This window comes from Prionailurus bengalensis, chromosome E1 (genome assembly GCF_016509475.1).
Source record: "Prionailurus bengalensis isolate Pbe53 chromosome E1, Fcat_Pben_1.1_paternal_pri, whole genome shotgun sequence".
NCBI classification, from domain to species: domain Eukaryota; kingdom Metazoa; phylum Chordata; class Mammalia; order Carnivora; family Felidae; genus Prionailurus; species Prionailurus bengalensis.
This window is the reverse complement of record NC_057347.1, coordinates 56,036,889-56,064,297: the sequence shown is the minus strand read 5'-3', so window position 1 is coordinate 56,064,297 and position 27,409 is coordinate 56,036,889. Positions and strand designations below refer to the sequence as shown.

The window sequence follows — 27,409 nt, the reverse complement described above, 5'->3', positions numbered from 1 at the left end:
ACCTTGGAGTTTTTCCTCGCTCCCCTCGCCACAGTTTTGTCTAGGCCGAAGTGTGGAGGCTAGGTCAATCAAGTCCTCCTTATGCCGAGGAGGAAGAAGGGTCCATCTGGGTAGCCAGACCCAGGCCAAGGGGCCGAGAGGGCAGAAAGACGGAGTGGCCCAGTGCGGGAGGGGGGGGGAGGGGCTAGTGGGCACACCACACCCAGCACCCACCCAGCCCGCACCCAGCCTGCAGATGGAATTGGCTGAGTCCTGTCAATGCCTTCAGGAGGGGGTAGCTTCATGAGTTTTGGCCCTGGCCACAGGGTGATGCAGGTGGGACCCCCCTCCACCCCCCCCCAACTATGGGTGCCTGGGGGAAAGGGAGAGAGCAATGCCAGGTCCGCACCCCAGGGGAGCGGCAGAGCTGTGGAGAAGCCGGGCCCAGGGAGATCAGGAATCAAAGGCCAGCTTCTCTGGGCTGAGAGGGAGGAGAAATTGGCTCAAAATTGATGAGACATGGGGTCCCATTGTGATAATAGTAACAATAATAGCTAATACTAACAATAGCAGCTGCAATGCCAGGTGCCTTCAAAGGGGCTTCTAAGAGGCAGGGCCTATTATCACCCCCATTTGCAGGGTAGGAAGCAGAGGCTTTCGGAGGTTGTAGGTTATCCAAGGCCACACAGAGAGGAGGCGGCAGGGCCGGGATCTGAACTTAGGTTCTCTGGCTCTCAGCCTCCACCGCCCGTGTGATAACCACCTAGTTAACACTGCTATGCCACGGCTTCACAGCATCCCCACTGCCAACCACGTGAGAAGGCCAGGCAGCCTTTACTACTTTGCAAATTAAGAACAGGCTCAGAGGGGCTAGGGCCTGGGTTGAGGCCACCCTGTCCCCGAGGCTGGCCTCACCGAATCTCCAGATCCTGAACGCTTTCCTCTTCTGCTGCAGGCACCCGTGTGAACCAAGGTTTTGCCCCATCAGGAAGGTCGTGTGTCGTTGGGCCAGAGACAACGTGAGTTTTCACTGGGTCGGCCCTAAAGAAGATTCCCGGGACTCCCTCCAGAGACACCCTCCCCCCTCCTCCCCGCCCCCGCCCGCAGGCACCCAGCGCGTGCTTCGCTCAGCGGCAAACACTCCTACCCGCGGCTTCGTGTGGGGGTCGGACGGGGGCGGAGGAAGTGGAGCAAGACTCGGCCTAGGAGCGCGCGTCCGCCCCGGGAGGATGCAGAGGAGGGCAGAGATCAGAGGCTTGCTGGAGGCGGGAGCTGCAGTAGGACGAGGAGTAATCGAGATGCTCCAAATGAGTTTTAGGGAAAGTGAGCGGCTAAAGGTTCGAGGGACAGGTCCACTTGGCCTTAGAATGAGAGCGCTGGCAGGAGCGGGATGGGGGGGGTGGTCGTCACTGGAGTGACTATTCCTTGGGGGGGGGAGGGGTGACGTGATGGCAGTTCAGACCTAGATCATGCGCTTTGTCCCGGGAGGAGAGGACGACGCCTGGAAGAGACCGGCTCCCGTAGAAAACAGGGCTCTCCCCAGGCGGGGATGCCCGCCCCCAAACCAGGGATCGGAGCGCAGAGCGAGGGGCGCGAGCCCCCCCCCCCCCCGCCCCCCGGCGCCCCGGGGCGGGCAGCCTACTCCCGCGCCGCCCGGAGCCCCGCCCCCAGGCCGCCAGGCCCCGCCCCAGGTCGCCGGGGCCGCCCGGTCCCGCCCCAGACCGCCAGGCCACGCCCCCTCCGCCCGCGCGCAGGTAGGGAAGAGGCGGAGCGCCGGGGCCCCGCCCCCAGGAGCCACCGCCCAGCCGCCGGCCGGCGCCGCTCGGAGCTGCGTCCCGGGGACGTGGGGCCGCAGGGAGGTGAGCGCGGGGTGAAGGGCGGAGCTCGGCACGCGGCGGCCGGGCCGCAGGCGTCAGAGGGGTCCGCGGGGTCCGGCGCGGGCCCGGCCTGGGGCTGCTGTGCGGGGCCCGCGAGGGCGCCCGACCTGCGGAGCGCTCGGGCCCCACGTGGGCCGCGCCCGAGGCTAGAGGCCGGGGCTGGGCTCGGATGGGGCTGCTGGACCCGGGCTGCCGGTCCCTGGGGTTCGGCTGGGGCGAGACGCCTAAGAGGTCCCTTGGCCACGGGTCACCAGATGTAGGGGGCACGACGATTGGGCAGAAGTGTAAAGCCCCCGGGAGGAAGAGAGGGGACTGTCTGGGTACGGGACCGCGCAGTCTCGCCTTCGTTTCAGAAGCTCCTGGAACTCAGACCCTTCCCTCCCCTTTCTCTTCCTGGACGAGCAGCGGGCCGCCGCCTGGCCGCTTTCAGCCTCGCCAGGGTGGAAACAGGTGCGGGAGAGTGGACTCACGGCAAGTTTAGGTCGGAGCTCAGAAATTGGACCCAGTAGTCCCCTCTGTTGCTCCAAGGGCCTTGGGTTAGGTGCGGGTTAGAAAGGATTATGTCTGCTAGACATACTCTCCCATCCCAGGGCAGAGGGGAAGCTGAGGTCTCAGCCCCTGCCTAACTGGGTGAAAGGCTAAAGGGGGCCGGAGGGGGGGGGGGGAGAGACTTGCCAGATGACCCCACACGTGAACTGGCTTCTGGTTCCCAAATAATTTAGGACCCCGCGTTGGTGACATTTGCTGATGAAAGGATGAACCCAGCCTCTGTGTTCCTGCCACTTCGGAGGGAGGGCAGAGGGGCAAGCAGGGGACTGACTTTTGGTGCCAGCAGATACTTGATCATGTCTGGAGACATTTTGGTTGTCACAACTCAGGAGAAGGAGGGGAGTGTTACCACTGGCATCTGGTGGGTACAGGCCAGGGATGCTGCTAAAAACGTCTTACGGTGCCCAGGGCAGCTTCCCACCACAGAGAATTAACCAGCTCAAAATGTCACTGCTGCGCTGAGGTTGAAAGACCCTGGAGCCGCACCTGGCCCGTCAAGTTACTTCTGGACTGCCCCTGCTTGCCTCAGTTTCCCCAGGGCTTAGGAGAAGAACAGAGTAAACTTCAGTTGTGAGGGCAGTTATTCCCCCAGCAATAGGACTTCCTTTGGTGCCATCAGCCTGCCTCTTCCCTGCTCAAAGCGGGGGCCCTACAGGAAGCAGGTCTGGGTGCTGTGGGGGAGGAGCTGAGTCCCAGGGGCTGGGCACAGGGCCCTCTCAAGGCTCAGTCCTGGAGTGCTTCACCCCTAAGGCAGCCTCCCATGCAGGGTGAGCCAGGACAGCCCTCCAGCTCAAATATCCCCCTGGTGGGGGGGGGAGGGAATGGGGACAACTCTGTTCTCATAGATTTTCCCAAAGCTGGATTGCTGAGACAGGCATGGACGCCTAATGCCATGTGACCTGCTGGAATTTTCCCTTCTAACCTGACACCTAACTCTTCTGGTTATTTACACCAGGAAAATAACATCCAAGGACTGACAGGCTTCTAGTTCCTTGTGGCTCTCCAATCTGCTTCCCTCCGGCAATAAAAAGGTCCTCTGTGGCTTGTGGGAACCCTGGGTTAGACAAGAGGCCCCAGGGTGGGTCCCCCAGCTGGCAGAGCGAGGCAGCCCCTGCTCCTGATGTTAGCCAAGGGACAGGCCAGGGGAACCCCAGTAGGGACGACGAGTCCTTTGAATGGGACTCAGAAATGTTGGCTCAGTTCTCAGGGGCTGGGGCGGGGGGGTGGGGGGCTGTCCAAGAAGGATGGGATGGAATGAAGACACTGTCCCTGCCCAGGAGCCCGGGCCACTCCACTGCCCTCCCTTCCCATTTCCTGACAGTGTCCATTGTCCACGTTCTGTTCACTTCTGGACCCTGGCCTCCTGGACCCCCCCAGAACTCTGGCAGGGCAAAAGGGCAGGTGGCAGTTTCTGGGGGGTTTTCTTGGTGGGTTTTGTTTTTTGTCGTTGTCGGCTGTTTTGCTTTTAAACTTCAAAGGGCTGGAATGGCACTGCCGTCTTTTTGTTGATCGAAAACCCCGGAACAGGGGCCTCTGTCTTTAGTGTCTCTCGTGGCACAAAGCAGCATTCAAGACTTGTGCAAAGCTGCTCAGGAATTAGGCAGTAGAGCCTGATATTGAACCTGGGCCGCGGTTCCCAGGCCCAGCCCCAAAACCCTGTGCCACCTGCTGGTAGACGGCCAGCTGACTCCTATCTGGTTCGCTCATTTGTGAGCTGTAGGTCTCCGTGGTATCCCACACACGCACAGACCCACACTGCCCAGGAGGGCACTTCTGTTCTTCTCAGAGGAGGAATTAACCGCGGCACAAATACCTTGTAGAGGCCCACCGGGGTCTGAGCCTGGCTCTTCGTCGGTGGTGGTGTTTTTACCGGTGGCTGGAGCCCTTCAGAGGGTTCCCGTCAACCTACAACAGACTGTGCCCGATGAGACGGCAGATAAGAGCAGGAAGACGCCGAGGGGGTGTGTCTGTGCATGCCCGTACCTGCTCCTGCCCAGGTGACTTCAGCGAGCCACCTGCCACTTCTTTTTGGTTCGGGACGAGTGGTAGCAGCATCGGGGGGGGGGGGGGGCCCAGCCTCCCGCCTGCCTCGCGGTGCGGCATCTGGGGAGATGTGCTCTCTGGGCTGCCCCCCCCCGCCCCCCCGCCCCCCCATCTCTGCACATCCCCTCCGGCCTGTACCACCCACTTTGGAGCAGTGTTACCCTGGCCACCCTCGGGGATTTCCGGAGTGAGCTCACCCGTTTGCTCCCGGGTTCCCATCCAGCTGAGCCAGGCTGGGGGGGGGGGGGGGGGGGGGACTGGCGGGGACGTCAGTGGCCACTGGGAGTGCAGGCCAAACTCACCCGTGGTGGCCGGGCTGGGAAGGCGACCGGGCGGAGCCAGCTCCGAGGATACAGGCCAGGGCACGTGGCCCCACCTGTCCCGCCACTGGGGGCAAAACAAGGGCTTTTCCCACCCAGCCCATAACGTTACTGTTGCTTCCCTAATGGGAGTTGGACGTGTGTAAATAAGAATTCATCACCTCGTCTTCAGGGAAATGGGAGCACTGCGTCCACATTCCGTCACTGTGTGCGCTTACCCGGGGACCCAGACACAAGTCATTGGTCTGCCGTTCAGACGCTGCCAGAAGGCATGTTGGGGGGGCGGGGTGCTAGGAAAATGGTCGGAGCTAAGTGGGCAATGCCAATCAGGGATGCCGGCCAGGAGGGTGCGGTAGGCGGGGGATTCCCAGCGTGGGGAGCCAAGAAGCAAGGCCCAGAAGCTGGCGGGCACAGTGGCCTACGAGATAGCGGTCGGTAGGATGAGGGTCACTTAGAGCCCGTGCCTCAGTTTCTTCAGCCATACAGTGGGGTAACAGTAGAGCCTCGGGACGAGTTGCCGGGAGGATTCCAGTGGTGTCGCACGTGAAGCCTTGGGGGCCGGGAGCCTGAGGTAGGAGCTGCCACGATAGTGGCATCACGCCTGCTGTTAGGAGCGTGTCTGTGGCCCTTGGCACAGGCCCGTGGGGACGACAGGGGCCTTGCCTCGTGGGCTCTGGGGAGGACTCGACAAGAACACGCTGGGGAACAGTGCTAGAATTACTCTGTAGGGCGGCTGATCCGGGGTGGGGAACCTCAGCTCCGAGAGGCGGAGGGAAGAGGCAACGGGAGGGTGGGTTTCCAAGTGGGGGTGGAGTCTCAGACCAGGAACTGTTGGCTTCTCCCAGCCGGGGCTTTTCCCTGCCCCGCCCCGCCCCCCCCCCCCCCCAGCTTTTGTGATGGGGGGGCGAGGGGGTCATGGCGGCGGTGACCCTCAGCTCTGCTCCCTCCGGCCGGGCTCTTGGGGCCAGGAACGGGGTAAGCCATTCAGAGCCTTGGTTGCCTCCTCTACCTCCCACGTGCGGCCCCACAGCCTGTGCCAAGAGCATCCTCGGGGGGTCCCGCCCCTGCCGGACGGCAGGAAGCATCTTTGTCCTCTCCGGATGGCCCTCCCCAGGTCAGGCCTCCAGGGTGGCCCCCAGAAGGCCTGAGACAGGAGGTGGGGGACCCGCTGTGGGATGGGGCCAGAGCAGGACTTGGCACTAAAATCTGGCCTGAGCCCTTGATCTCACTGGCGATGATGAGATAAGGGCAGTGTGAGAGAATGTTTGAGAAAACCCTGTGATAAGCTGAGAAGCACTACCTAAGTGCCAGGTGATGTCATTTCTGCCTAGGGGCTGCTGGGAGGGACTCCTGAGTCTCAGTGGCCCACACCTACACTCGCCCCCAGCCCATGGACCACTCGGTCACCACCCCAGGCCCATTTTGTGGCCGCTTTGCCTCACCAGTGCCAGGGTGGCAAGAGGCATCACTACCCCCTAACTCTGGGGCCTTGGACAGGTGACTTGACTTCTCTGAGCCTCAGTTTCCCCACCTGTCAAATAGAGGTCTGTTACCACTGGGGCTCTTGGCTCAGATGTAGGGACCCAAGTGAGCCGTGGTCAACCAGGAATAAAAGAAGCTACCAATCACTGGCCAGCGATAGCGGCCTGGGTTCTGTGCATTCATAATCCCATGTCCTGTCTGTTGGATGGGGGAGGCATCCCCCCATTTCACAGCAGAGGAAACCGAGGCTCAGTTTCCTCTGGCAAATCGCTCAGAGTCTCCCAGCAAGTAGGTGGCCAGGCCAGGGTTTGAGTCCTGTCTCTGTCCTCCCCACAGCCCTCCTCATTCCTCAACAGGAGAATCCATGCTGCCCCAAAGTGACGCAGGGACTTCGGTGAGTAGGGTTTACAAATCCCCACATTCCCCTGTCTGAATGGCCCGGATGAGCCCGGGTCCAAGGGCCCTGAAGGTCTAGCAGCCACTGGGGCTGGGACCAGCCCCTTGGAGGGAAGCAGCAAGCTCCAGGGCAGGGTTCTGGGAAGTCAGGTTTATTAGCGCCTTAATGACTGTTTACAAGCTGAAAACTGTTTGCCTGGCATGCTCCCTCCCAGCCGTGGGGCCGGCCTGGGCCTCCAGAAGTGAGGGGGACCCAGGACAGCCCAGGGCCTGACTTCCGGCTGAGTGGCCGTGGGCAAGGTGCTTACCTCTGCATAAACTATGGTAAGCCTTTGTCCCTCTGCTGAATGTCCACCCAAGTGAGCCCTGGCTAATGGTGACAAAGCCACCTAGATTTCAGACTCTATGAAGGAGGCTATGCATAAACAGACTAGGGTCAGAGATGTGAAGCGGCTTGCCTGTAGCACACAGCATTTAGGGCTGGGCCCCTGTCTCCCCCAGTTGGACAGTGTTTGTTTTTTCTTTTGAGAGAGAGCGTACGAGACAGAAAGGGGGGAAGGGGCAGAGGGAGGGACAGAATCCCAAGTAGGCTCTGAGCTGGGGCTTGAACCTATGAATCGTGACATCACGACCTACGCCAAGGTCAAGAGTCACTTAACCGACGGAGCCTCCCAGGTGCCCCAGTTGGACCGTCTTTTCACCGTCTGGAGCCAGGCCACAAGGAGGTGGGTGAAAAGTAGGTGGACCCCACCCTTGCAAACTCAAGACAGAGCCCTGCTCTGTGTACTGAGTGTGGTCCTGTCTGGAAACAGTCTGGTCGCCCCTCGGTGTCAGGGAGCTTCCAGCAGGGGTGAAGCAGGCCCGCCCCGCTCCCCATCCGATGTCGGACCCCATCCTTCCCCCAACCACTGAGCATGGGCTGGGCCTCAGCCAATGAAAACCCAACTGCCAGGGGCACCCGGCTGGGTTGGTTCAAGGGTTGGCTCTTGATCTCGAGGTTGTGAGTTCCAGCCCCACGTTGGATGCAGAGATTATGAAATTACAACAATTATAAACTTGAAAACACAACAAAAACCAATTCCCAGCGCGGCAGGATCCTAAGAGAGACAGATCTTCTTGCCTGTTTGGAGCAAAGCCCAGTCTGCACCAAGCTCGGGTCAACATGGCATCCAGCGTTGTGTCCTCCCTTTCTAGGAGCCTCTTCTGCCCCGGTATCTGGCCCAGAAAGGGTCAGGGCCTCTGGACCCCCGATGCCACTTCCTTTTCTTTTTTTTTTTTTTTTAAGTTTATTTATTTTGGGGGCACCTGAGTGGCTCAGTCTGTTAAGCGTCCAACTTTGGCTCAGGTTCTCACAGTTTGTGGGTTCGACCCCCACGTCGGGCTCTGTGCTGACAGCTCAGAGCCTGGAGCCTGTTTTGAATTCTGTGCCTCCCTCTCTCTCAAAAATGAACATTACAAAACAATTTTTCTAGATAGGTAAAGTTTATGTTTGAGAGAGAGGGAGCAAGCAGGACAGGGGCAGAGAGAGAGGGACAGAGGACCTGACGTGGGCTCCACGTGTGCCGACCTCAGCTTCAATACAGTGAGCCCGATGTGGGGCTCAAACTGCACGACCTGAGCTCAACCGACACTCAGCCAACTGAGCCACCCAGCTGCCTAGCCCCCCTGCCTCCTCCCTTCTTCACTGTGATGCTCAGGGAGTAACAGAACTGGGACAGAATGTGTCACCTTCCCAGAGGAGGCTGGGCCGTTGGGCAGAGCACCCCAGGACGGGCCCCTGTGCTCCCTTTCTTCTATTGTCCCCAAGCTGCACTTGGCCCCTAGGCTCTGGGAGCTGCTGCTTTCCTGGGGTGTGGAAGGGCACGAGCACCCCTGCTCAGCTGCTGTCCCCTCGTGTGCTTCTACGAGCAGCTTCTGGAGTCCAGAAAGTCCCAGAGGGCACCTTGGAGGGCAGGGCCCAGCACTGTGTCCAGCTGGGGACACGTGGCGGCATTGAGTGCCGCCTGCCTGCCCCTGCATGTTGCCAGCGGCTGCTGCATCCAGCTCAGCCAGTTTCCTGGGCCCAGGGCCCCCACAGAGGACGGGGCCTTCACATCTCCGCCCGCCCCGCTGGCACGCGGTCCTGAGAAAGCTGATGCATACTGCACAGGGGCGTCGGGGTCTGCGGCGCTCTAAGAACTTGGCCTCCCCACCCCGGACTCCCACAGGCTCACAGCCTCAGCCTGGAGCCCGGGGCCCGCTTCCTGGGTCTGTGGTCGGCCCTGCTACCTAAGCCACTCTAACTGGCTCAAGGGGAATCCAGAACCTGGGGTCTGGTGGGGACAGTGGGGACAAGCCAGCAGGTCCTCGAGCCCCTGACTGTGCCCCCTCCTCTCCATTCTTTACCTTCTGAACTGAGTGTGAGCAAAGCCCTTAAAGGTGTGGGGGTGAAGACATGGGGGCTCTCTGGGCCGGGGTCCTCTGTGGGTGCGGCCTCTCCCTGTGCAGGGCAGGGTGAGGCTGGGCTGAGCGCAGGTGCCAGTGTAGTGGGGAAGTGGGTGCTGGCCGGAAGGGACAGAGAGGCCTGCGGAGACTTCCTGCTGGCTTCTCTAACTCTGACCGGGGAGTGACTTGGAGTTCAAAGCCTCCAAGGGGGACGTGGTGGTCCCTTCCCCTTCCGCCTCCCCGCGTCCCTTGCCTTCCTAAGTCCTGATCCCCGGCCCTCAGAGTCGCCTCTGCACTCTCCTGGCCTTTGCTCCCGGCCCCACTGAGCAGGGCAGGGAGGTGCGCGGGTGAGTCACTGGCCATCAGGAAGCCCGTAGGGAGACGGGTTAGACAAACGACCGCCTTTACATAAGCGCCTGGGCCTCGAGCTGGAGCAACTTCCCGAGGTCAGCAGAAGCCAGGGTTTGCCTGGGGGTTGCACAGTGGGTGAGGGCCAGCTTCCTCTTCGCAGCTTTCTAAAAACGACCTGGTTCCCAGAAGGGCTGTGGCGGAGGGACAGGCCGGTTTCAGTTTCTGTGGCAGGGAAACAGGGGAGAGAGGCCACTTCCTTGCCCCTGGCCGTCATCCTGTCATCCCGTCATCCTGTGATTCATCAGGGGACAGACAGGTTCCCCGCAGCCCCGAGCCGCCTCCCTTCCCTCTGGACCTCCCGTGGCCCACTCACCCACCACGGCCAAGTGGCGGTTTCTTTATTTCCTCGGTTCAGGGGACCTGCGCCGCCCCCCTCCCCCCCCCCAGGAGGTCCCCTGAACTTCCTGATCAGATCTGGTGGCTGGTAGTGGTTTCCCTCTGTCCTCTACCAGAGGGCATGCTTGCCCCTTGCCCGAGTCCCTCCCTCCCTCCCCTTGGTCCCCAGTTCTGGCCACACGCAGGCTAAGCGCTGATGTCAGCTGCCGCGGCTCACTCCCTGCCCTGGGTCGTGAAGTCCTCAGAGGCTGGGGATTCCGGAGACCCCGTCCACCATGGGCAAGACCAGGGGAGCATTCAGAAACCTGCTAGGGTGCATCGGTGACAGGCAGGTGGGGAGGGGATTGGGGGCCCCTCCAGCGCCCCGTCTGGATGTGCGCTGCCAGATCTCGGGCAGGGGACCTCTCCGGCCGAGGCCGGGCTGTGACTGGCGGGATAGGGCTTAGCTGGTAGTGCCCAGCCCCACCCTTTGAGGAAACCAGGTTTTCTGTGGGCATCACTGAGTGCTTTCTGAGTCTGCGTTTCTGTCATGTGCGCCTGGCTGCCGGCAGCTGGGTCACACCACTGGTTGTGGGCGTGGTGCAGGGGTGACAGAGTGTCAGCCCCTGGGTCCCTCTGGGTCATTTGAACTGTGCGCTTCACTTTTTCTTTGGATCTGCCCCACCCCACCCCACGACGGACGGACTCCACCCTCAGTCCCCTCTCCCTACCCAGGCCCCTTCGAAGTCTTCCAACTACTCTGGGCAGGGGCTGAAGGTCCTTCTGGGGGAGGGCCCCAGCGAGGCCAGGATCCAGCTTGGGCAGGTGGCGTTGGCCTCGCTGGGTGGGACAGGCTCTCAGACTCTCCACGCTGCCCCCACCCCGGCCCGGAGGCTGGCCGCTGCACCAACCCAGGGGGTCTTGGAGCAGCGGATGTGACTGTGGGCCAGGAGGAAGCCCGGTCCCAGGATGTCACAATTTCCTCTGCAGTGAGCAAGCATTTCTGGGGCGTGGGAGACATGTGTGGGGCGGGGTGCTCCCAAAACTCCAGCACTTTCTGTCTGGGTTCCTCCATGACCCCACCACACTACCGGCCCTACCCTCTGCCCCCTGCCGCTCTCGGGAAGGAACTCGGATTCTGGTGCTTCTGCACAAGTTTGGGGTCAGTCTCAGGAGCAGGCTCACCCCTCCATGGTGGAGAGGGGCTGTGGGAAAGTGGTGTTTTGTACTAAATGTGTGGGCCTCGTGGGCATCGATACTGGGCCATCACCTCGTCCAACTCCCTTGCTTAGCAGTGAAGGAGAGGGGGGAGGGTAAAGTTTCTTTACAGGCCAGGATGTGGCCTGGGCCACGAAGATGGTGAAAATGGCCTTGGGTACCATGCTGCGCCCCAGGAAGGCACGCGCGCAGCCCTGCCTCTGTTCTCCAGGGCCAGGCCGCTTCTCCCTGTGACCCCCAGAAGTGCCCTGGGGCCGGTCCGGTCTCCCCAGCCCTACCGCCCAAGGTTGTGTCTGCCCTTATTTCTGTCAAGACAGTGGCACAGATGGTCTGCAACACAGCGGGTCCCAGGCTGGGGAGTCTGGGCTGTGCTGGGGAGGGGGGAACGGGGGACCCAGTGGGGGCTCATCCTGGGACAGCATCTGGTCACAGAGCCACAGCAGGGCAGTGGGCGCTTTGTGGAGCTTTCCAGAGTGGGCTGGGTGCAGGATGGGGGGAGGTAGTTTTGGTCCAGGGTCCATGTGGACTGACAGTCTGCAGCCACGCATGCGCCCCCCCCTCCCACCTGCCTCCCATCCCATCAGCCCTTAGCAGGGGCCTGATTATTCCAGACCTGCCTCTGCCCAGACCTGCCTCTGCCCAGGGCCCAGGCCTACGCACGGGCAGATCTCTGCAGAATGCCAGGAGAGGCAAGTGAGAAAGTGGTTGGTTCTGTCTGGTGACAGGGCAGACTTCCTGGAGGAGGTGACATTTCACCTGGCGTCGCCCAGGCAGACAAGGTGGAGCCTTGTGCGGCCAGGGCAGGTGCAGGGCCTCAGACAAGAAAGTGGGGGTTTGGGAATCTGCAGGGACACTGGTGTATCAGGTGGGGGTCAGGGCAGGTTCTGAAGGGCCCTGGGTATCTACTCCAGGCAAGTGTGACCAGCCCTGAGTTCCAGAAGGATCCTACATGCTTGATGAGCTCACCCAAGCTTGGACTCGGCAGCCCTATTCTCCCAGCCTTCCTCCACCGCCTGCCTCCCTCCCTCCTTGGTGCCAGTTTCCCAGGACAGTGCCTGCCTGGTGCCCTCTCACTGCACCCTGGTCCCAAAGGAAACTAAATTGGAGAACTTTCCGTGCAGGGGCCCCAGGTGAGGCAGTTGTCTGGGAGCTGTCCCCAGAGCAGACGCGAAGTGGGATCTGAGGAGCCAGCTGGCCCAACGCTAAGGCCCATCTGCCCGTGATCTCTGGGCGGCCTCATCGTCCACGGCCAGTCTGCCCTGAGGTGTGGGGTCGGGCCTCCCAGCACTTTGCGGAAGAAAGAAGGATGCTTGAGTCTGTTGGTCAAACCCAAAGCAGAAACATCCCGGGCCCCCAGCTCTTCCTCAGGACCCCCTCTGGCACCCACTCCCCCCCCCCCAAAGTTCCTCCTATGGTTGGAAGCCTTTGTTGCCCCGTGGAGTCAGAGGGAGGGCGCAGACCGGCCCCCAGCCTCTGGTGGGCCCCACGGCAGCCCCTTGGGCCCCTCTTGGTAACCCCGGGCCTCTGAGGAACACAGTCTAAGTGCTATCGAGTATAATTTCCCTCTGGGCTAGACTCCACTGTCACCCTGATAGGGGGCCATCCAGCCCCCAGTGTGCTCTAGCTTTGGGCTGGGTGGGGGGTGGCTCCTGTTTCACAAAGAGACCCACCTGTTCCCTTCCTGGCTGTGTGAGCTTGGGCAAGTTACTTAACCCCTCTGAGCCTCCTCCCTTCCCAGCCACAAAAGGGGAGCGATGGCAGATGTCTGTTTTGAAAGGTGTCTTGAGGACAAAATGGGATAATGCGTGTGAAGGGCCAAGCCAGGCCTGGTTGCACGGGAATACTTAACCTGTCCTGCCTCTGGTAGCTGTCAGGGTTCTGCTCCCCGAGGGTCTGCTGCAGAGTGTGCCCTGTGCGGGAGCTCCTAGAGCGAAATATCACAGAGTTCTTTACCTTCAGATGCTTGATCTTATGTTGTGTGGATGTGACCTGGATAAATCATTTAAAGAATGAACACAACTTGTGGGGCATCTGGGTGGCTCAGTCGGTTTAGCGTCTGACTCTTGATTTCAGTTCAGGTCGTGATCTCACGGTTCATGGGATCAAGTCCCATGTTGGGCTCTCTGCTGAGTGTGGCACCTGCTTGGTCTGTCTCCCTCTTTTTCTTTCTCTCTCTCTCTCAATAAACATTTTAAAAAATGTTCTAAAGAAAAAAAAAGAACGAATACGACTTCTGAATCATTTGAACACTGTCTGAAATACCTGCCTTACTCTAATCGAGAGGAAATGTTGAAGGGAGCCTGGGTGGTTCAGTCAGTTGAGCGTCCGACTTCAGCTCAGGTCGTGATCTCGCGGTTTGTGAGTTCGAGCCCCATGTTGGGCTCCGTGCTGACAGCTCAGGGCCTGGAGACAGCTCCTGATTCTGCGTCTCCCTCTCTCTCTCTGTCCCTCACCCGCTCACGCTCTGTCTCTCTCAAAAATAAACATTTAAAAAATTTTTTTTAATTTTTTTTTAATGTTTATTCGCTTTTGAGAGAGAGAGACAGAGCGTGAGCGGGGGAGGGGCATAGAGAAAGGGGGGACACAGAATCCGAAACAGGCTCCAGGTTCGGAGATGTCAGCACGGAGCCCGACGCGGGGCTCGAACCCACAAACCGTGAGATCATGACCTGCGCCGAAGTCGGGCGCTCAACTGACTGAGCCACCCAGGCGCTCCCCACAAAAACAATTTTTTTTTGAAGAAAGGAAATGTTGATCAGAAGACAGCCAGCACTTTGTGTTTAAGTTAAACGTGTGTAGTGAAGTTATGTTGAAACAGGAAAAATAAAGTAGAGGCCACCCTGATTTGGGGTTCCTAGCCCAGAGCGGGGTGGGGGGGGCTTGCAGGTGGCTTTTTAGGCAAACCCTCTGAGGCTGGACCCCTCTGGCTGCCCGGCCATCTGAGCACCCAGCTCACCGCCAAGAGGGGTTCTTACTCCAGGTGGCGAGAACATATCCTTTAACCCCTCACCCACGAGGCCGGTGGGATTACCCCATTTTACAGATGCAGAGACTGAGGTCAGGAAGATTAAAAGGTCCTTGGTCCCAACGCGCCTGCTTGAGTCTGCCCTTCCTTCCTTAGAGACTGCACGCACCTAAGGAGCTGCCCTGCTCGGCCTGGAACCGGCTGCCTTTGCGTCTGTCCACCTGCCACACAGCTGAAACTTGACCCCAGAGCATCTGCAGAGAGTGAGGGAAGGACTAGAACATACTAGATCATGCTCTAAAGACCCCTGCGACAAGACCCAGGAAGCTGTGAGCTCAGCCCAGATCTGAAGGTAGGAACGCGGTTAGCAGGGGGTGGGGGGAGGGGCAGGGCTGGACCCAAGGCACCAACTGCTTTGCTCATTTGTTTGCTTTTCGACATGTCCGAACTGATGCTGTCTGCTGTCTGCGGCCGGGACTCCTCTGGAGGTGGGGGCGCAGCAGTGAACAAGGCAGAGAGAGAGGGAGGCAACCCGGGTAGAGTGACGGAGAGACTTGAAGGGAGGGGAGGGCCAGGGGGCTGCTTCAGGCAGTCAAGGGGGGCTCCTCAGAGGAGGCAGCGCTCCGGCTGGAACCAGAGTGAGAGGAAGGAGCTACCTGTCCCACCGTGTGATGATCTGACGTAGGGATGGAGGGACCAGCGCAGGCAGAGGCCTGACATTTGGGGAGCACCTGCCTGAGACTTTTTTTAACAGCTTCATTGAGCTATAATTCACATTTAATTCAGCACAGAGCCATGAGAGCCATGAGATCACGACCTCAGCGGAAATCAAGTCGACCACTTAACCAACTGCGCCACCCAGGCGTCCCTTGTGTCTGGCTTCTTTCGGTTAGCATAAACATCCTTAAAGTTCATCCCTGCTGGACCATGTCAACGCTGCCCTGCTGTTTGTGACTAGTCATTCCATTGTGTGTATGTGGGACCTTCTGTTGGTCCGTTTGTCTGTTGATGGGCATTGGGGTCGTTTGCACCTTTGGGCCCTGCTGAACATGCTGCCGTGAACATACCCGCCCACGTTTCTGTGTGCGCATACAGCCTGGGCGTGTGTTGTGCATTGTCATCTGATGCCCAGGGCGCCTCTCTTGGTTGGGGGGAGGTCTTTCCCCCATTATAAGGTGAGGGCTTGGGTGACCTGTGGTCAAGTGCAGGCCTCTGTGCAGGTCAAGCCCAGAACCACCCACCTGCAGCATGCTTTTGACCGTGACCCCTCGCGGCGCCCCTAGCCGAGCTTAGCAGGTGCGAGACAGTCGGGGGCCTAGAGTGGCCGGGTCGGGGGCAAGGAGGAGACAAAGCCACTCAGGGCTCAAAGGCCCCAGTGAGAAGCTTGGACTCCGTTTTAAGGGAGAATGGGAAATCGTGGGACACTGTTGAGCAGAGAGTGATGTGGTGTGATTGGTGCTTTTAAAAGGTGACTTTTGTTGTTACATAGAGGACGGTCATGAGGGTGGGGGCTCGAGGGGCGGCGGGTGGCCTGTTCGAGAGGCTGCCTGTGGTCCTTCGGGTGAGAGAAGACGGGAGCTTTGGTGAGGCCAGGTAGAGACGGAGGGGACGGACAGACTCGGGACAAACGCGGCTGCTGTCACCCTCTGTCACACGTCGGCCCCACATGCCCTTACCCGGAGGGCTCCCGTGTGACTCCCCGCGTCCGTGCACAGCCCGGGGTCAGCCCCGCTGTATCAGCAGGTGGATGTGGCGCCCCGGCCTTACAGGAGGGGAGGAGAAACCAAACCCGCTCCAGCAGCTTCGGGAAGTGGGGAGAGAAAGTAGCCACAGATTTTAGCCAGAAGAAGGGCAGAGTGAGGGATGAAAGGAAGAGAATAGAACAGGCAGAGGGCCTTGATTCTGGTGGAGTCAAAGGGGAAGTGGGGGCTGGTGACCGGAGTGAGAGTAGAAAAGCCCCAGATCGGGGCGGAGTCAGTAAATTGCCACCTCCTTCTGGCAAGGCCATTCCCCAAGATCCATTGAGATTCAAGATGAACTTACTCTTCAACCCAGCAACTCCACTTCTAGAAGTTTGTCTTGGGTTAGTGCTGGGACAAGGACCCAGTCTGGGTCTAGGCAGGGGTGTCGGTGAGCACCAGGCACAAGTCCAAAATGCCGAAAACACCCTCAGCTGCCATCAGTCTGGAATTGGTTTAACCTTGGTATGTTCCACTCAATGAAATCTTGGTAGTCACTCAATGAAATCTAGGGGCGCTGGTGTGGCTCAGTGGGTTAAGTGTGACCGGCTCTCGATTTCGGCTCGGTCGTGATCTCACGGTTCGTGGGTTCAAGCCCCATGTCGGGCTCTGCGCTGATCCTGCTCGGGGATTCTCTATCTCCCTGTCTCTGTGCCCCACCCCACCCCCCACTGTCTTTCAAATAGATAAACTTTTTTTTTTTTTAATTTTTTTTTCAACGTTTATTTATTTTTGGGACAGAGAGAGACAGAGCATGAACGGGGGAGGGGCAGAGAGAGAGGGAGACACAGAATCGGAAACAGGCTCCAGGCTCTGAGCCATCAGCCCAGAGCCTGACGTGGAACTCGAACTCACGGACCGCGAGATCGTGACCTGGCTGAAGTCGGACGCTTAACCGACTGTGCCACCCAGGCGCCCCTAGATAAACATTTTTTAAGAAAAGAAAAATAGGGGACACCTGGGTGGCTCAGTCGGTTAGGCGTCCAACTTCAGCTCAGTTCATGATCTCGCGGTTTGTGAGTTCGAGTCCCGCCCCGCGTCAGGCTCTGTGGGGACAGCTCAGAGCCTGGAGCCCGCTTCGGATTCTGTGTCTCCCTCTCTCTCTGCCCCTCCCCCACTCACACTGTCTCTGTCTGTCTCTCAAGAATAAATAAACATTAAAAAAAAGAAAAATAGGGTAGCTCTGTGTGCATTGATGGGACAAGATGCACACACTATGGAAGAAAAGTTGTGGCAGGAGCGGGTGTAAAACCCAAGTTTGTGTGTCCTTTTCCAGCTGCAGAGGCTGTTTGGTGGCAGATGGGGTGACAGGCAGGCCATGAGCTCACTTTCTGCTTTATAGGTCTTCTGGGTCTGAGCACATGTCACTTTTATGGTTGGGATATAGCGTTTTTCCTCCATGAAAAGAGAGAAGTACCAGACAGGTGGCAATTTCAGTTACCTTTGAAAAAGGAACCAGGCAGCCCAGGGGACAGGAACCAGCATGGTGGCTTTCTCTCTATCTGCAATCAGGCTGAGCAGCCACTTCCTTGCTAGAAACCCAGAAAGCACCTGCTCCCCGCACAGCTGTGGACCTCTTCTTTGTGGCCAGCGCACCGGGTGGCCCCGGAGCCTTCTCCTGGTCCTCCCCCAGGCCCTGCCCCGAGATCAAAGGCAGGGCTCTGGGTCCCAAGAAGCTGCCCTCTGGCCCCTGGCCTACTTTGACCAGGCTGACAAGGCGGCCAAGGTCACCTGGCAGCTCAGTCCTTTGCCCTCAGGCTCCTTTCTGGGTGTGGTCCTGCAGTGGGAGGAGGTGGAAAGGTGGGGACTTCTCAGGCCCCTGCCGGCCTGGAATGCAAACGAAGGGCGAAGGACGGAAATAGACCTTCTTGCGATAATACCCCACCCAGGTCAGATTCGGTCTCTTGTTGCGAGGTTTAGACCCCAGAGTTAGTTAGGCCTGACCTGGGCCACCTGCCCTGGCACCAAGGTCCCCCGGTCCCCTCCTGTCTTGCCACCTCTCGACACACTCGTGCCCCCCTCCCTGTTTCCATTCCAGCCGCGCTGCCCCCCCTGCCCGCCATGGCCTCCGCTGACAAGAATGGCGAGAGCGTCTCCTCCGTGTCCAGCAGCCGCCTGCAGAGCCGGAAGCCGCCCAATCTGTCCATCACCATCCCTCCACCCGAGACCGCGGCCCCTGGCGAGCAGGCCAGCATGCTGCCCCAGGTAAAGGGACAGGTGAGGGGGCAGCCTGGAGGCTCGCCGCCCTGCCCCAGACAACAGCCGTGCCCACACAGCACTGTTCGGGCGGAGGAGGCCCCTTCTGCCTGAGCCCCAGCTGCCTGTGTAGCCCCCGACTGAGGCCTGTGCCCCCTCCTGCCTTTCCAGATGTCACAGTGAGCGGGCCCCGAGCGCAGGTGTCGGGTCTCCCGGTGATCGCTGTGGGTCTCCCGGTGGGATGTGCGGTCCTGAGAAAGCCTCCCGGTTCCACCCAGGACTGGCTGTTTCCCTTTCTGTCTAGGCCCTGCCACACCACCCCGCCCAGGGGCGAGGGCTGTCACACTTGGGGGAAGGGGCCCCCCGCGCCGGGCATCAGCAGCCTGACCCCGCGGCGCCTGGCTCCCGTGGAGAATGGAAATGAGCAACGTTTCCAACAGCCTGGACCAGCGCTCCATAAAGGGCTCATTGAGAGCAGGCTTGAAACAGTGTCCTGGGGCATAAAGGGGTGCTGTGTTGGCGCCACCCACTCACCCCGGGGGGCTCTTCCTCCTACAGGGAACCAGGAGCTAGGAAATCACGCTGGGGGTCACTGAAGAGTTAGAAGATGGTGACTTTACATTTGGAAGGAAAGCAGCTCAGGGCGTGTAAATTGGGGGTGAGGCTTGTTAACAACTCCGTGCTCTCACGTAGGGAGCCACAAAAGAGCCAGCCCGGGCTCTGGGCTCCACCAAGTCCCAGCCTGTCCTCCCCCAGAGGCCCAGGAACCCAGCCTACGTGAAGAGTGTCAGCCTCCAGGAGCCACGGGGACGATGGCAGGAGGGCAGCTCAGAGAAGCGCCCAGGCTTCCGCCGCCAGGCCTCCCTGTCCCAGAGCATTCGAAAGTGAGCACCCTTCCCGCCCCCCGTCCCTGGCAGCCCTACGGACCTTCTCCGGGCCTGGCCCCTGGGTCCCCTTCCTAGAAGGAGCGGGAAGGCCTTAATGAGCGGCCCTCCCTGCAGGGCTGGAACGTGAGAATCCGTTAACACCGTGTTCCGGGGGGGAAACTGAGGCCCAAGGGCGATGTGTGCCTTGTAGAAAGTCACAGGGTGGAGCCTGCGGGGTGGGTCAAGGAGCGGGGCTGGGGGGGGGGGGGCACCGGCCCACAGAGTGACTCCGGGAGGTCTGCCCACCCCTTTTAGCTGGTCATTGGGTACCAACCCCGGGGCAAAAGCGGGGAGCCGATCTGTCCCCCTCCACTGCACACACACACGTGCCTTGTCGCCTGTCGTCCCCTGCCCACACACGCTGTCACCTCCCACGTCCCCTCCCCTGGACACAAGTGCACGGCACCCTGCCCCCCTGCGTCCCCCCTGCACGTGCCCTGGCCCGCTTTGGTCTTCGTCCCCGCGGCGTGCCCACCCCGCGGTGCTCTCGGCTCCCGCAGGGGCACAGCCCAGTGGTTCGGGGTCAGCGGCGACTGGGAGGTGAAGCGGCAGCATTGGCAACGCAGGAGCCTGCACCACTGCAGCGTGCGCTACGGCCGCCTCAAGGCCTCGTGCCAGCGGGACCTGGAGCTCCCCAGCCAGGAGGTGCCGTCCTTCCAGGGCACCGAGTCTCCAAAACCCTGCAAGATGCCCAAGGTGGGTTTGGGGGGGAGGGAGGGGCGGCGGCAGTGGCGGGGGACGGAGCCCAGGGGCCCGACCTGCTCCCTCCCTCCCTCCCTCCCTCTCTTCCAGATTGTGGATCCACTGGCCCGAGGACGGGCGTTCCGCCACCCGGACGAGGTGGACAGGCCCCATGCCCCACACCCGCCCCTGACCCCCGGGGTCCTGTCCCTCACATCCTTCACCAGCGTCCGCTCTGGCTACTCCCACCTGCCCCGCCGCAAGAGGATGTCTGTGGCCCACATGAGCTTTCAGGCTGCCGCCGCCCTCCTCAAGGTGAAGATGCCTCTGCCCGGCCCCCGCCGCCCCTCCCTCCCTCTCTGTCCCCCCAGAGCGTCCCCCAAGAGCTCACCTGGGCACATCCCTCTGTGCCAAGGGCAGCGGATGCATGAGGTTCCCCGGCAGAGAGGCCCGGGGCCTGGCCCGTGGCCTTCCAGCCCCAGCACTCCAGGGTTTGGGAAGCCGGGTTCTGCACCGACACGGGCTGGGCGAGTCGGAAGTGAAATGTGCAGTCAGTTCACCCGAGTTTACTCGGCCCCTGTGATGTGCTGGGCACGGGGGCTGCAGAGTGACAGGAGCCAGTGTCCCTGCCCCAGGAGAGCCCTCAGTGCCGAGGCGGCAGTTGTCACTAGTCAGTGTGATAAGTGCCGGGGTCGGTGCAGGAGAGGGGCTCATGTCAGGGAAGCCACTTGAGCTGAGCCCAGAAAAATAAGAAGTTCCCCAGGAGAGGAATAGCTTTCTCAGCAGAGGGAAGGGCCCACGCAGAGGCCCGGAGGTAGGAGGGGGCATGGCACGTGGGGGTCAGAGAGGAGGGCAGGGGCACGGTGTGCCGTGCCGCGGAGCTGGGGCTGGGGCAGATGGCCCGAGTTTTGGGAGTAAGGGCGCAGAACGAGTGGTGGCGAGCTAGCTGCCCAAGTCAGAGGGCAGGACGTCAGCAGGGAGAGGAAGACGGCCAACTGCGGAGACAGCGCTACGTTTAGGGCTATGGAAGATGGTGCCCTGTCTCTGACCACGCCCTGCCCAGGGAGGATGGGCTTGACAGTCCCTCTGGAGCGGGGGGGGCCTGATGCCCGTGCCTCTGCCCTGTCACAGGGGCGCTCCGTGCTGGATGCCACGGGACAGCGGTGCCGGGTGATCAAACGCAGCTTTGCCTACCCCAGCTTCCTGGAGGAGGACGTGGTCGATGGGGCAGACACATTTGACTCCTCATTTTTTAGTAAGGCAAGCATGGGGTGTGGGCCTCGGGAAGAGGGTACGGGGAGGCCTGGGAGTTAGGACTGGTGACCTGGCCTCGATCATGCGCTGCCAGGAGCCCCTGACAGATCCAAGGGCCCCCTGGTTGGAGGGATATGCTGCCTTGCGGAGCTCCTGGGCCCCTGTCTCTCCGTCAGGGGCCTGGCGGGGCAGGTGCCAACGGGGAAATCATGAGGGCTCCCAGGCACATGCCCTGCACCTCCCTCCCCAAGAGCCTGTCCCGCTCTGTTCTGTCCTTGAATTGAGCTGTCGGGAGCAGTATTTGGGACAGTGGCTCCTCACGCTGTCTTTCTTTGTGTCCCCCGCTCCACCCCACCCCAGGAAGAAATGAGCTCCATGCCCGACGATGTGTTTGAGTCTCCCCCGCTCTCTGCCAGCTACTTCCGGGGGATCCCACGCTCGGCCTCCCCGGTCTCCCCCGATGGGGTGCAGGTCCCTCTGTGAGTTCTGGGCAGCCTTCCTCCAAGCGGAGGGAAGTGGTGTGGTGGGGAAGGGCTCCCCCAGCCCGCAGCAGGTCCCTCCCGAGCTCCCTTCTGGGATGTGGGGGGGGGGGGTGGGGGGGGGGACGAGGGGCAGCCGGCTGAGAGCCCTCCCCCACCAGGAAGGACTCCGGCCGAGCCCCGGCGCCCGGGGCCAGGCGCAGCAGGCGCCTCGCCTCCACGGTGAAGCACTTTGCCTTTGACCGCAAGAGGCGGCACTACGGCCTGGGCGTGGTGGGCAACTGGCTGAACCGTAGCTACCGCCGCAGCATCAGCAGCACCGTGCAGCGCCAGCTGGAGAGCTTCGACAGCCACCGGTGAGCCGCGAGGCGGCCGCCTCCGGGCGTTGTGGGCGGCGTCCCCGCCCTCAGGTGCAGGCAGAGGGCAGGAGGGCCGAGGGCCACCCCGGGAGGCCTGGGAGCTTCCGGCTTCCCCAGGACCCTCGCCTGCAGCAGCCCCCTTACTCACCGAGCCGGCATTTGGCGAGCACCCCCTGCGGGTGAGGGAAGCAGGGACGAGTCCCCGGGGTTGCCCTGCGACCATGTGCGTCACCTGGGAGGGGTCCCCGGGCGCTTTGCTGCCTCTTCACCCTCCCTGCCTCCTTGGCCTGTATCCTCAGCCTGGCTCCCGAAAGCAGTGAGTCGACAAGCGTGCGTTGAGTGCTATCCCCCACTGGCCCCAGAACAGCTCCGACAGGAGAGACCGGGAGGGCACGGTGGGCCAGAGGGACGGTCAGAACCTTGGACTATGAGTGAGGGGAGCGTGGGGCAGGATGTGCACAGAGACCTTGGGGGAAATTAGAGGATTGGAGGAGGGCAGTCCTCCCAGTGTGCGATGGGCAGTGACCTGATGGACATTAAACCCCGATTATAAGTAAGTAATAACAAGGATAGCAAGCGTCCCAAGGAGGACGGAGAATGAGAGTGAACTGGTGAGGAGGGGTGCAGCCAGCGTGAGCAGGAGTTAGCCGGGTAAAGAGAGATGTGAAGAGCATTTCTGACAAAAGAGGCACCGTGTGCAAAGGCCCTGGGGCCGCGAGGATTGTGGTTTGTTCCAGGAACTGTAAGAGAAGAATGTGGGTGGGCACAGTAAGGCCTTGCAGCCAGCAGGAGGGGGCGATGTTGGACTTAATTCCAAGGTGGCGGGAAGCCATCTAAGGGTTTTAAGCAGGGAGAGACATGTTGGAGTGCATTTTTTTTTAACGCGTATTTATTTTTGAGAGAGAGAGAGTGAGCGCCAGTGGGGGAGGGGCAGAGGGATACAGAGGACCCGTGCTGATAGCAGAGAGCCCGATGCGGGGCTCGAACTCACGAACCATGAGATCTGACCCGAGCTGAAGTCGGACGCTTAACCGACTGACCCACCCAGGCGCCCCCTGTAGGGGCTGTGATGTCACTGTGACGAAGGATGAGTTGGAGGGGAATAGAAGGGGAGCTGATGGGGGGATGGGCTCGACAGACTGAGGGATGGGATGTGGGTTCGGCTCCGCTGACCCCAGGCTTGTGTCCCCAGGCCCTACTTCACCTACTGGCTGACCTTCGTCCACGTCATCATCACGCTGCTGGTGATCTGCACGTATGGCATTGCACCCGTGGGCTTTGCCCAGCACGTCACCACCCAGCTGGTGAGCCAGGCTAAGTTAGGGGTGCTCCGCTCCGGGGGTCCCACCCGCCCGAGAGGCATCAAGCGTCATCGGGCACCGAATCCCTCCCGTGGCCACAACCTGGCCCGTGCAGTAGGGTGCTCTGGGCTCGCCACAGCTTTACCCCTCAGCCCTACCCTGGCATGGGGAACCCCCTGACCGCCCTCCCTCTGCCTCTGCCCCAGGTGCTCAGGAACAAAGGTGTGTATGAGAGTGTGAAGTACATCCAGCAGGAGAACTTCTGGATCGGCCCCAGCTCGGTGAGGGGCCCGGCGGGTGGGACAGCACCACAGCGGGAAGGCCCTGGGCCCCGTCACCCCCAGCTGGGCAGGGGGTCGGCTTGCCCAGGGGACCCCCCCCTCGTCAGGGGGCCCTCAGGGGAGACTCAACAGAGTGGCCAGGTCGGGGCCCACGCTTATTCTCTGCCCTCCCCCAGATCGATTTGATCCACCTGGGAGCCAAGTTCTCGCCCTGCATCCGGAAGGACCAGCAGATCGACCAGCTGGTGCTTCGGGAGCGAGACCTTGAGCGGGACTCGGGCTGCTGTGTCCAGAACGACCACTCGGGCTGCATCCAGACCCAGCGGAAAGACTGCTCGGTAGGGCCAGCCCTCCGCTTGCCCTAGCCTTGGGGAGGGCCCCGGGAGGACCATCCCCTCCCTCCTTCCCGGCCCCACACACCCCTGTACACGGGCCAGCACGGGGAGGGTGCCGACCTCCCCAGAGGAGCGGAAGCCACGTCTTGGGAACGTCAGCCGGGGGTAGAGGTCTGGGAGATGGGTCTGAGCCCTGGGGACGAGGGGAAGAGCCCCTGTCCTGGAGGGTCCCTTGCCCACTCTCACGGGGACATTCGCCTAGTCGTAACCAACCCTCCTCCACCCTCCAGGAGACTTTGGCCACTTTTGTCAAGTGGCAGGATGACACGGGCCCCCCCATGGACAAGTCTGATCTGGGCCAGAGGCGGACATCGGGGGCAGTGTGCCATCAGGACCCCAGGTACGGTCCCAGGGTGGCCCACCGCCGGGCCACCCATGAGAAGACGGCCTTGCGTATCCTGCCGGTGGCTCCTGCAGGGATGTTGGAGGGGAGTGTGGCAGGCTGGGGGGCGGGGCACAGCTCCTCACTTTGCCCCCTCTCACCCCTGCCTCCAGAACCTGTGAGGAGCCAGCCTCTAGCGGCGCTCACATCTGGCCCGACGACATCACCAAGTGGCCAGTGAGTGTCCGGGGTGGAGCATGGTCCGGGAAGGGCAGGGAGGGGGTGCCTGCCGCTGCCCGGGCCCAACCCGGTGTCCGTCCCGGCAGATCTGCACGGAGCAGGCCAAGAGTAACCGCACGGGCTTCCTGCACATGGACTGCCAGATCAAGGGCCGCCCGTGCTGCATCGGCACCAAGGGCAGGTGAGCCGGCCCGGGCACTCTGCCCCCGGGCACCCTGCCCAGAGCTTCCTCTTATCCTCTGGCACCACCCACCACCCCGGGCCAGTGTCCTCCCTGCCTGGTGACTCTGGGGTCACCCGTGGCGTGAGCAGAATGAAAGGGAGCTTGCCCCGGAGCTGTGGTCCCCGCAGAGCGGCGCCCCCTTCCTGCCAGCGATGCCTGCTGTGGCCAGGCCTTGAGCAGCAGGTGAATGGGCAGGAGTCCTCAGGGCCCTGACGCACCCCCTGGCCTCCTTGTCCCCCCAGCTGTGAGATCACCACCCGGGAATACTGTGAATTCATGCACGGCTATTTCCACGAAGAGGCAACACTCTGCTCCCAGGTGAGGCAGGGCCTGGGGGGGGGCCCTGAGCGTAAGGAGCTGAGCCCCGCAGCCTGCTGGAGCTGGCCTCGTGCCTTCCCTCCCGCGGCAGGTACCCGGCTCTGCGCCCCCCCCCCCCCCCCACGTCAGGGCCAGCTGGGTCGAGGGCACTGACCTCCACGCGCTTGCCCCCAGGTGCACTGCTTGGACAAGGTGTGTGGGCTGCTGCCCTTCCTCAACCCCGAGGTCCCAGATCAGTTCTACAGGCTCTGGCTGTCTCTGTTCCTCCACGCTGGGTAAAAGGCCCCTGGCTGCCCGCCCCTCCCCGCCAGGCCCCTGTGATGTCTGCCCGCCCCCGCCCCCCAGAGACCCCTGGAGGAGGGCTCCCGGGCCAGCGCGCAGCCGCCACGAGCCTCCAGACCCCGCTGCCCCTGCGGTGCCTGGCTGGCAGCCGCAGGCAGAGGCGGGACGGCTGATGCCTGGTGCGCCCCCCTCCCCAGCGTGGTGCACTGCTTCGTGTCTGTGGTCTTCCAAATGACCATCCTGCGGGACCTGGAGAAGCTGGCCGGCTGGCACCGCATCGCCATCATCTTCATCCTCAGCGGCATCACCGGCAACCTCGCCAGTGCCCTCTTCCTCCCCTACCGGGCGGAGGTAGGCACTCGGAGGGGCGGGGCAGAGGGCGGGGCCGGCTCTGCTGCTCCCCACCCCCACCCCCCTACTGGCTCTGCCACAGGGACACACGGCGCCCTCCCACGCCGGGTTCAACAGCAGATGGACAGCTAAGCTGTGGGCTTATTGGCCGATCCCCTAATCCCCGGGTGCAGGGGAACAGCACTGCCCCTGGGTCGTGCTCAGGCATCCCTTCCGACTTTCCCAGATCTTGTCCCTCCTTTTGTTCGCCTCTGCTTCCTTTCTCTTCGTGACCGCGACCCTGCCTGTTTACCTGCCTGTCACATAACTGTGGGTTGAGCTGTATGGAATCGCCAACGCCCAGCCACTCTAGACTCACGGAGACAGCGAGTTTTTTGATCGGTTCAGTCTAACGCTGTTGGCTCGCTCAGGGTCTGTCTGTCCCGCCGTTCGCTGCCTGGAGTGGGCTCGTCTGTCGCGTTGATTGCACTGACCACCCACTGGGCCCGTAGTAGGTCCTCAGAGTTTGCAGAAAACGTGGGCGCCGCAAGCCCAGCTGTGGCCCAGCTGCTGCGGCTGCTCCCTGACCCCCTCCCCGCCCCCACCCCAGGTTCAGGGTCCCCGCGCCTGGGAGGAGCCCACCCATAGGCTGACCCGGGTCCCCGGGGGCTCCAGGCTTCCCCCTGGGGCGCCCGGAAATGACCCTTCTCCCCTCCCCCACCCGCCCCAGGTGGGCCCGGCCGGGTCGCAGTTCGGCCTCCTCGCCTGCCTCTTCGTGGAGCTCTTCCAGAGCTGGCAGCTGCTGGAGCGGCCCTGGAAGGCCTTCCTCAACCTGTCGGCCATCGTACTCTTCCTGTTCGTCTGCGGCCTCCTGCCCTGGATCGACAACATCGCCCACATCTTCGGCTTCCTCAGCGGCCTGCTGCTGGCCTTCGCCTTCCTGCCCTACATCACCTTCGGCACCAGCGACAAGTACCGCAAGAGGGCCCTCATCCTGGTCTCGCTGCTGGTCTTCGCCGGCCTCTTCGCCTCTCTGGTCATCTGGCTCTACGTCTACCCCGTGCACTGGCCCTGGATCGAGTACCTCACCTGCTTCCCCTTCACCAGCCGCTTCTGTGAGAAGTACGAGCTGGACCAGGTGCTGCACTGACCCCCTGCCCCCCGGGCGGGGCATCGCTGCTGCTCACGGGGCGCTGAGGGCCCGGGGCCCGGGCCGGGCTGCAGAGCGCCCCCTCCCCCGCGCTCCGGAGACCCACTGCCAGGGGCCCGGGCCCTCCCTCCACCAGGCGAGACGGTCACAAAGGCGGGTTCCCCCGGGGCAGCGAGGCGCCCCCTTCCTCAGGCTGGGGGACACTCCGCGCACGGGCTTCTCTGCAGCTCAGGGGCTCAGGGCCGTGCCCGCCCGTCGCTCCCCTGCTGGCGGGACCACTGCCTAGGGGTGGGCTTCTTTCTTTCCCAAGGTCCTCAGGCTTCGCCCATCACCCCCCTCAGCCTCTGCTGGTGCCCCCCGGCCACACACACACACACACACACCCCATTGCTGTGAGCGTGCCCTTACTGGGACGTGGCCAGGGTTCCCACACCTGCCTCACCACGCCAGCCCTCCTTCCTGTTTCTCCTCCCCTCTCTACCCTAAGAGCCCGGGCCCCTCGTTCATCGGTGGCCTGGTGAGCCTGCCCTTGACGTTCCTGGAGCAGACTTGTGGGAAGGGCTTTGCCACGGTCTGGGGCAGAAAAGAGCAAGGAGGCACAGCTGGGCTGGGAAGCTGAGAGCCTTTGCTTGTTCCGAGCAGACAGAGGCTGTCCCCTCTGTGTCCCTCTTGGCCCTCTCTTGGAGTCAGTGTTCTGCCTCATGGGGCTGGCTTCGAGAAGGCCGGCCCTACTCCACTCTGCCTCACTCCTGCCCAAGTTGGGGCGGGGGCTGGGCTACTCACTCCTGCCCGAGTTGGGGTGGGTTCCCCAGGGGTTGCCCAAGGCTCGGTCAGACCCATTTTTTTACTGGTTTATATTAAGGTTCTAATTTTTAAAAGTAACGCTAACTTTATATGGATGATGTCTCAAATGTATTAAATGATAGTCTTTAGAAGTAACATCTTTTGACCCGA

General features: G+C 61.7%; 1 protein-coding gene across 4 annotated transcripts; it reads left to right on the top strand.

Moving 5' to 3' along the window:
* The first annotated feature begins 857 nt into the window (after nucleotides 1-857).
* Nucleotides 858-27,394, top strand: RHBDF2 (rhomboid 5 homolog 2). 4 transcript variants are annotated; one of them, XM_043585647.1, is made up of 20 exons: nucleotides 1,772-1,838; nucleotides 6,587-6,644; nucleotides 14,136-14,331; nucleotides 17,757-17,923; nucleotides 18,671-18,798; nucleotides 19,341-19,536; nucleotides 19,633-19,836; nucleotides 20,653-20,781; nucleotides 21,136-21,254; nucleotides 21,416-21,610; nucleotides 22,806-22,917; nucleotides 23,121-23,195; nucleotides 23,372-23,533; nucleotides 23,821-23,930; nucleotides 24,086-24,149; nucleotides 24,239-24,333; nucleotides 24,618-24,693; nucleotides 24,868-24,968; nucleotides 25,173-25,326; nucleotides 26,036-27,394. In XM_043585647.1, exons 4-20 carry the CDS (start codon nucleotides 17,780-17,782, stop codon nucleotides 26,453-26,455), a joined length of 2,484 nt encoding a protein of 827 aa, XP_043441582.1. In that variant the 5' UTR covers nucleotides 1,772-1,838; nucleotides 6,587-6,644; nucleotides 14,136-14,331; nucleotides 17,757-17,779; the 3' UTR covers nucleotides 26,456-27,394. The 4 variants fall into 4 exon arrangements, with proteins under 4 accessions (XP_043441586.1, XP_043441583.1, XP_043441582.1 ...); XM_043585651.1 differs by lacking the exons at nucleotides 1,772-1,838; nucleotides 6,587-6,644 and adding an exon at nucleotides 858-998; XM_043585648.1 differs by lacking the exon at nucleotides 6,587-6,644 and having other exon boundaries at nucleotides 1,747-1,838.
* Nucleotides 27,395-27,409: the final 15 nt, after the last annotated feature.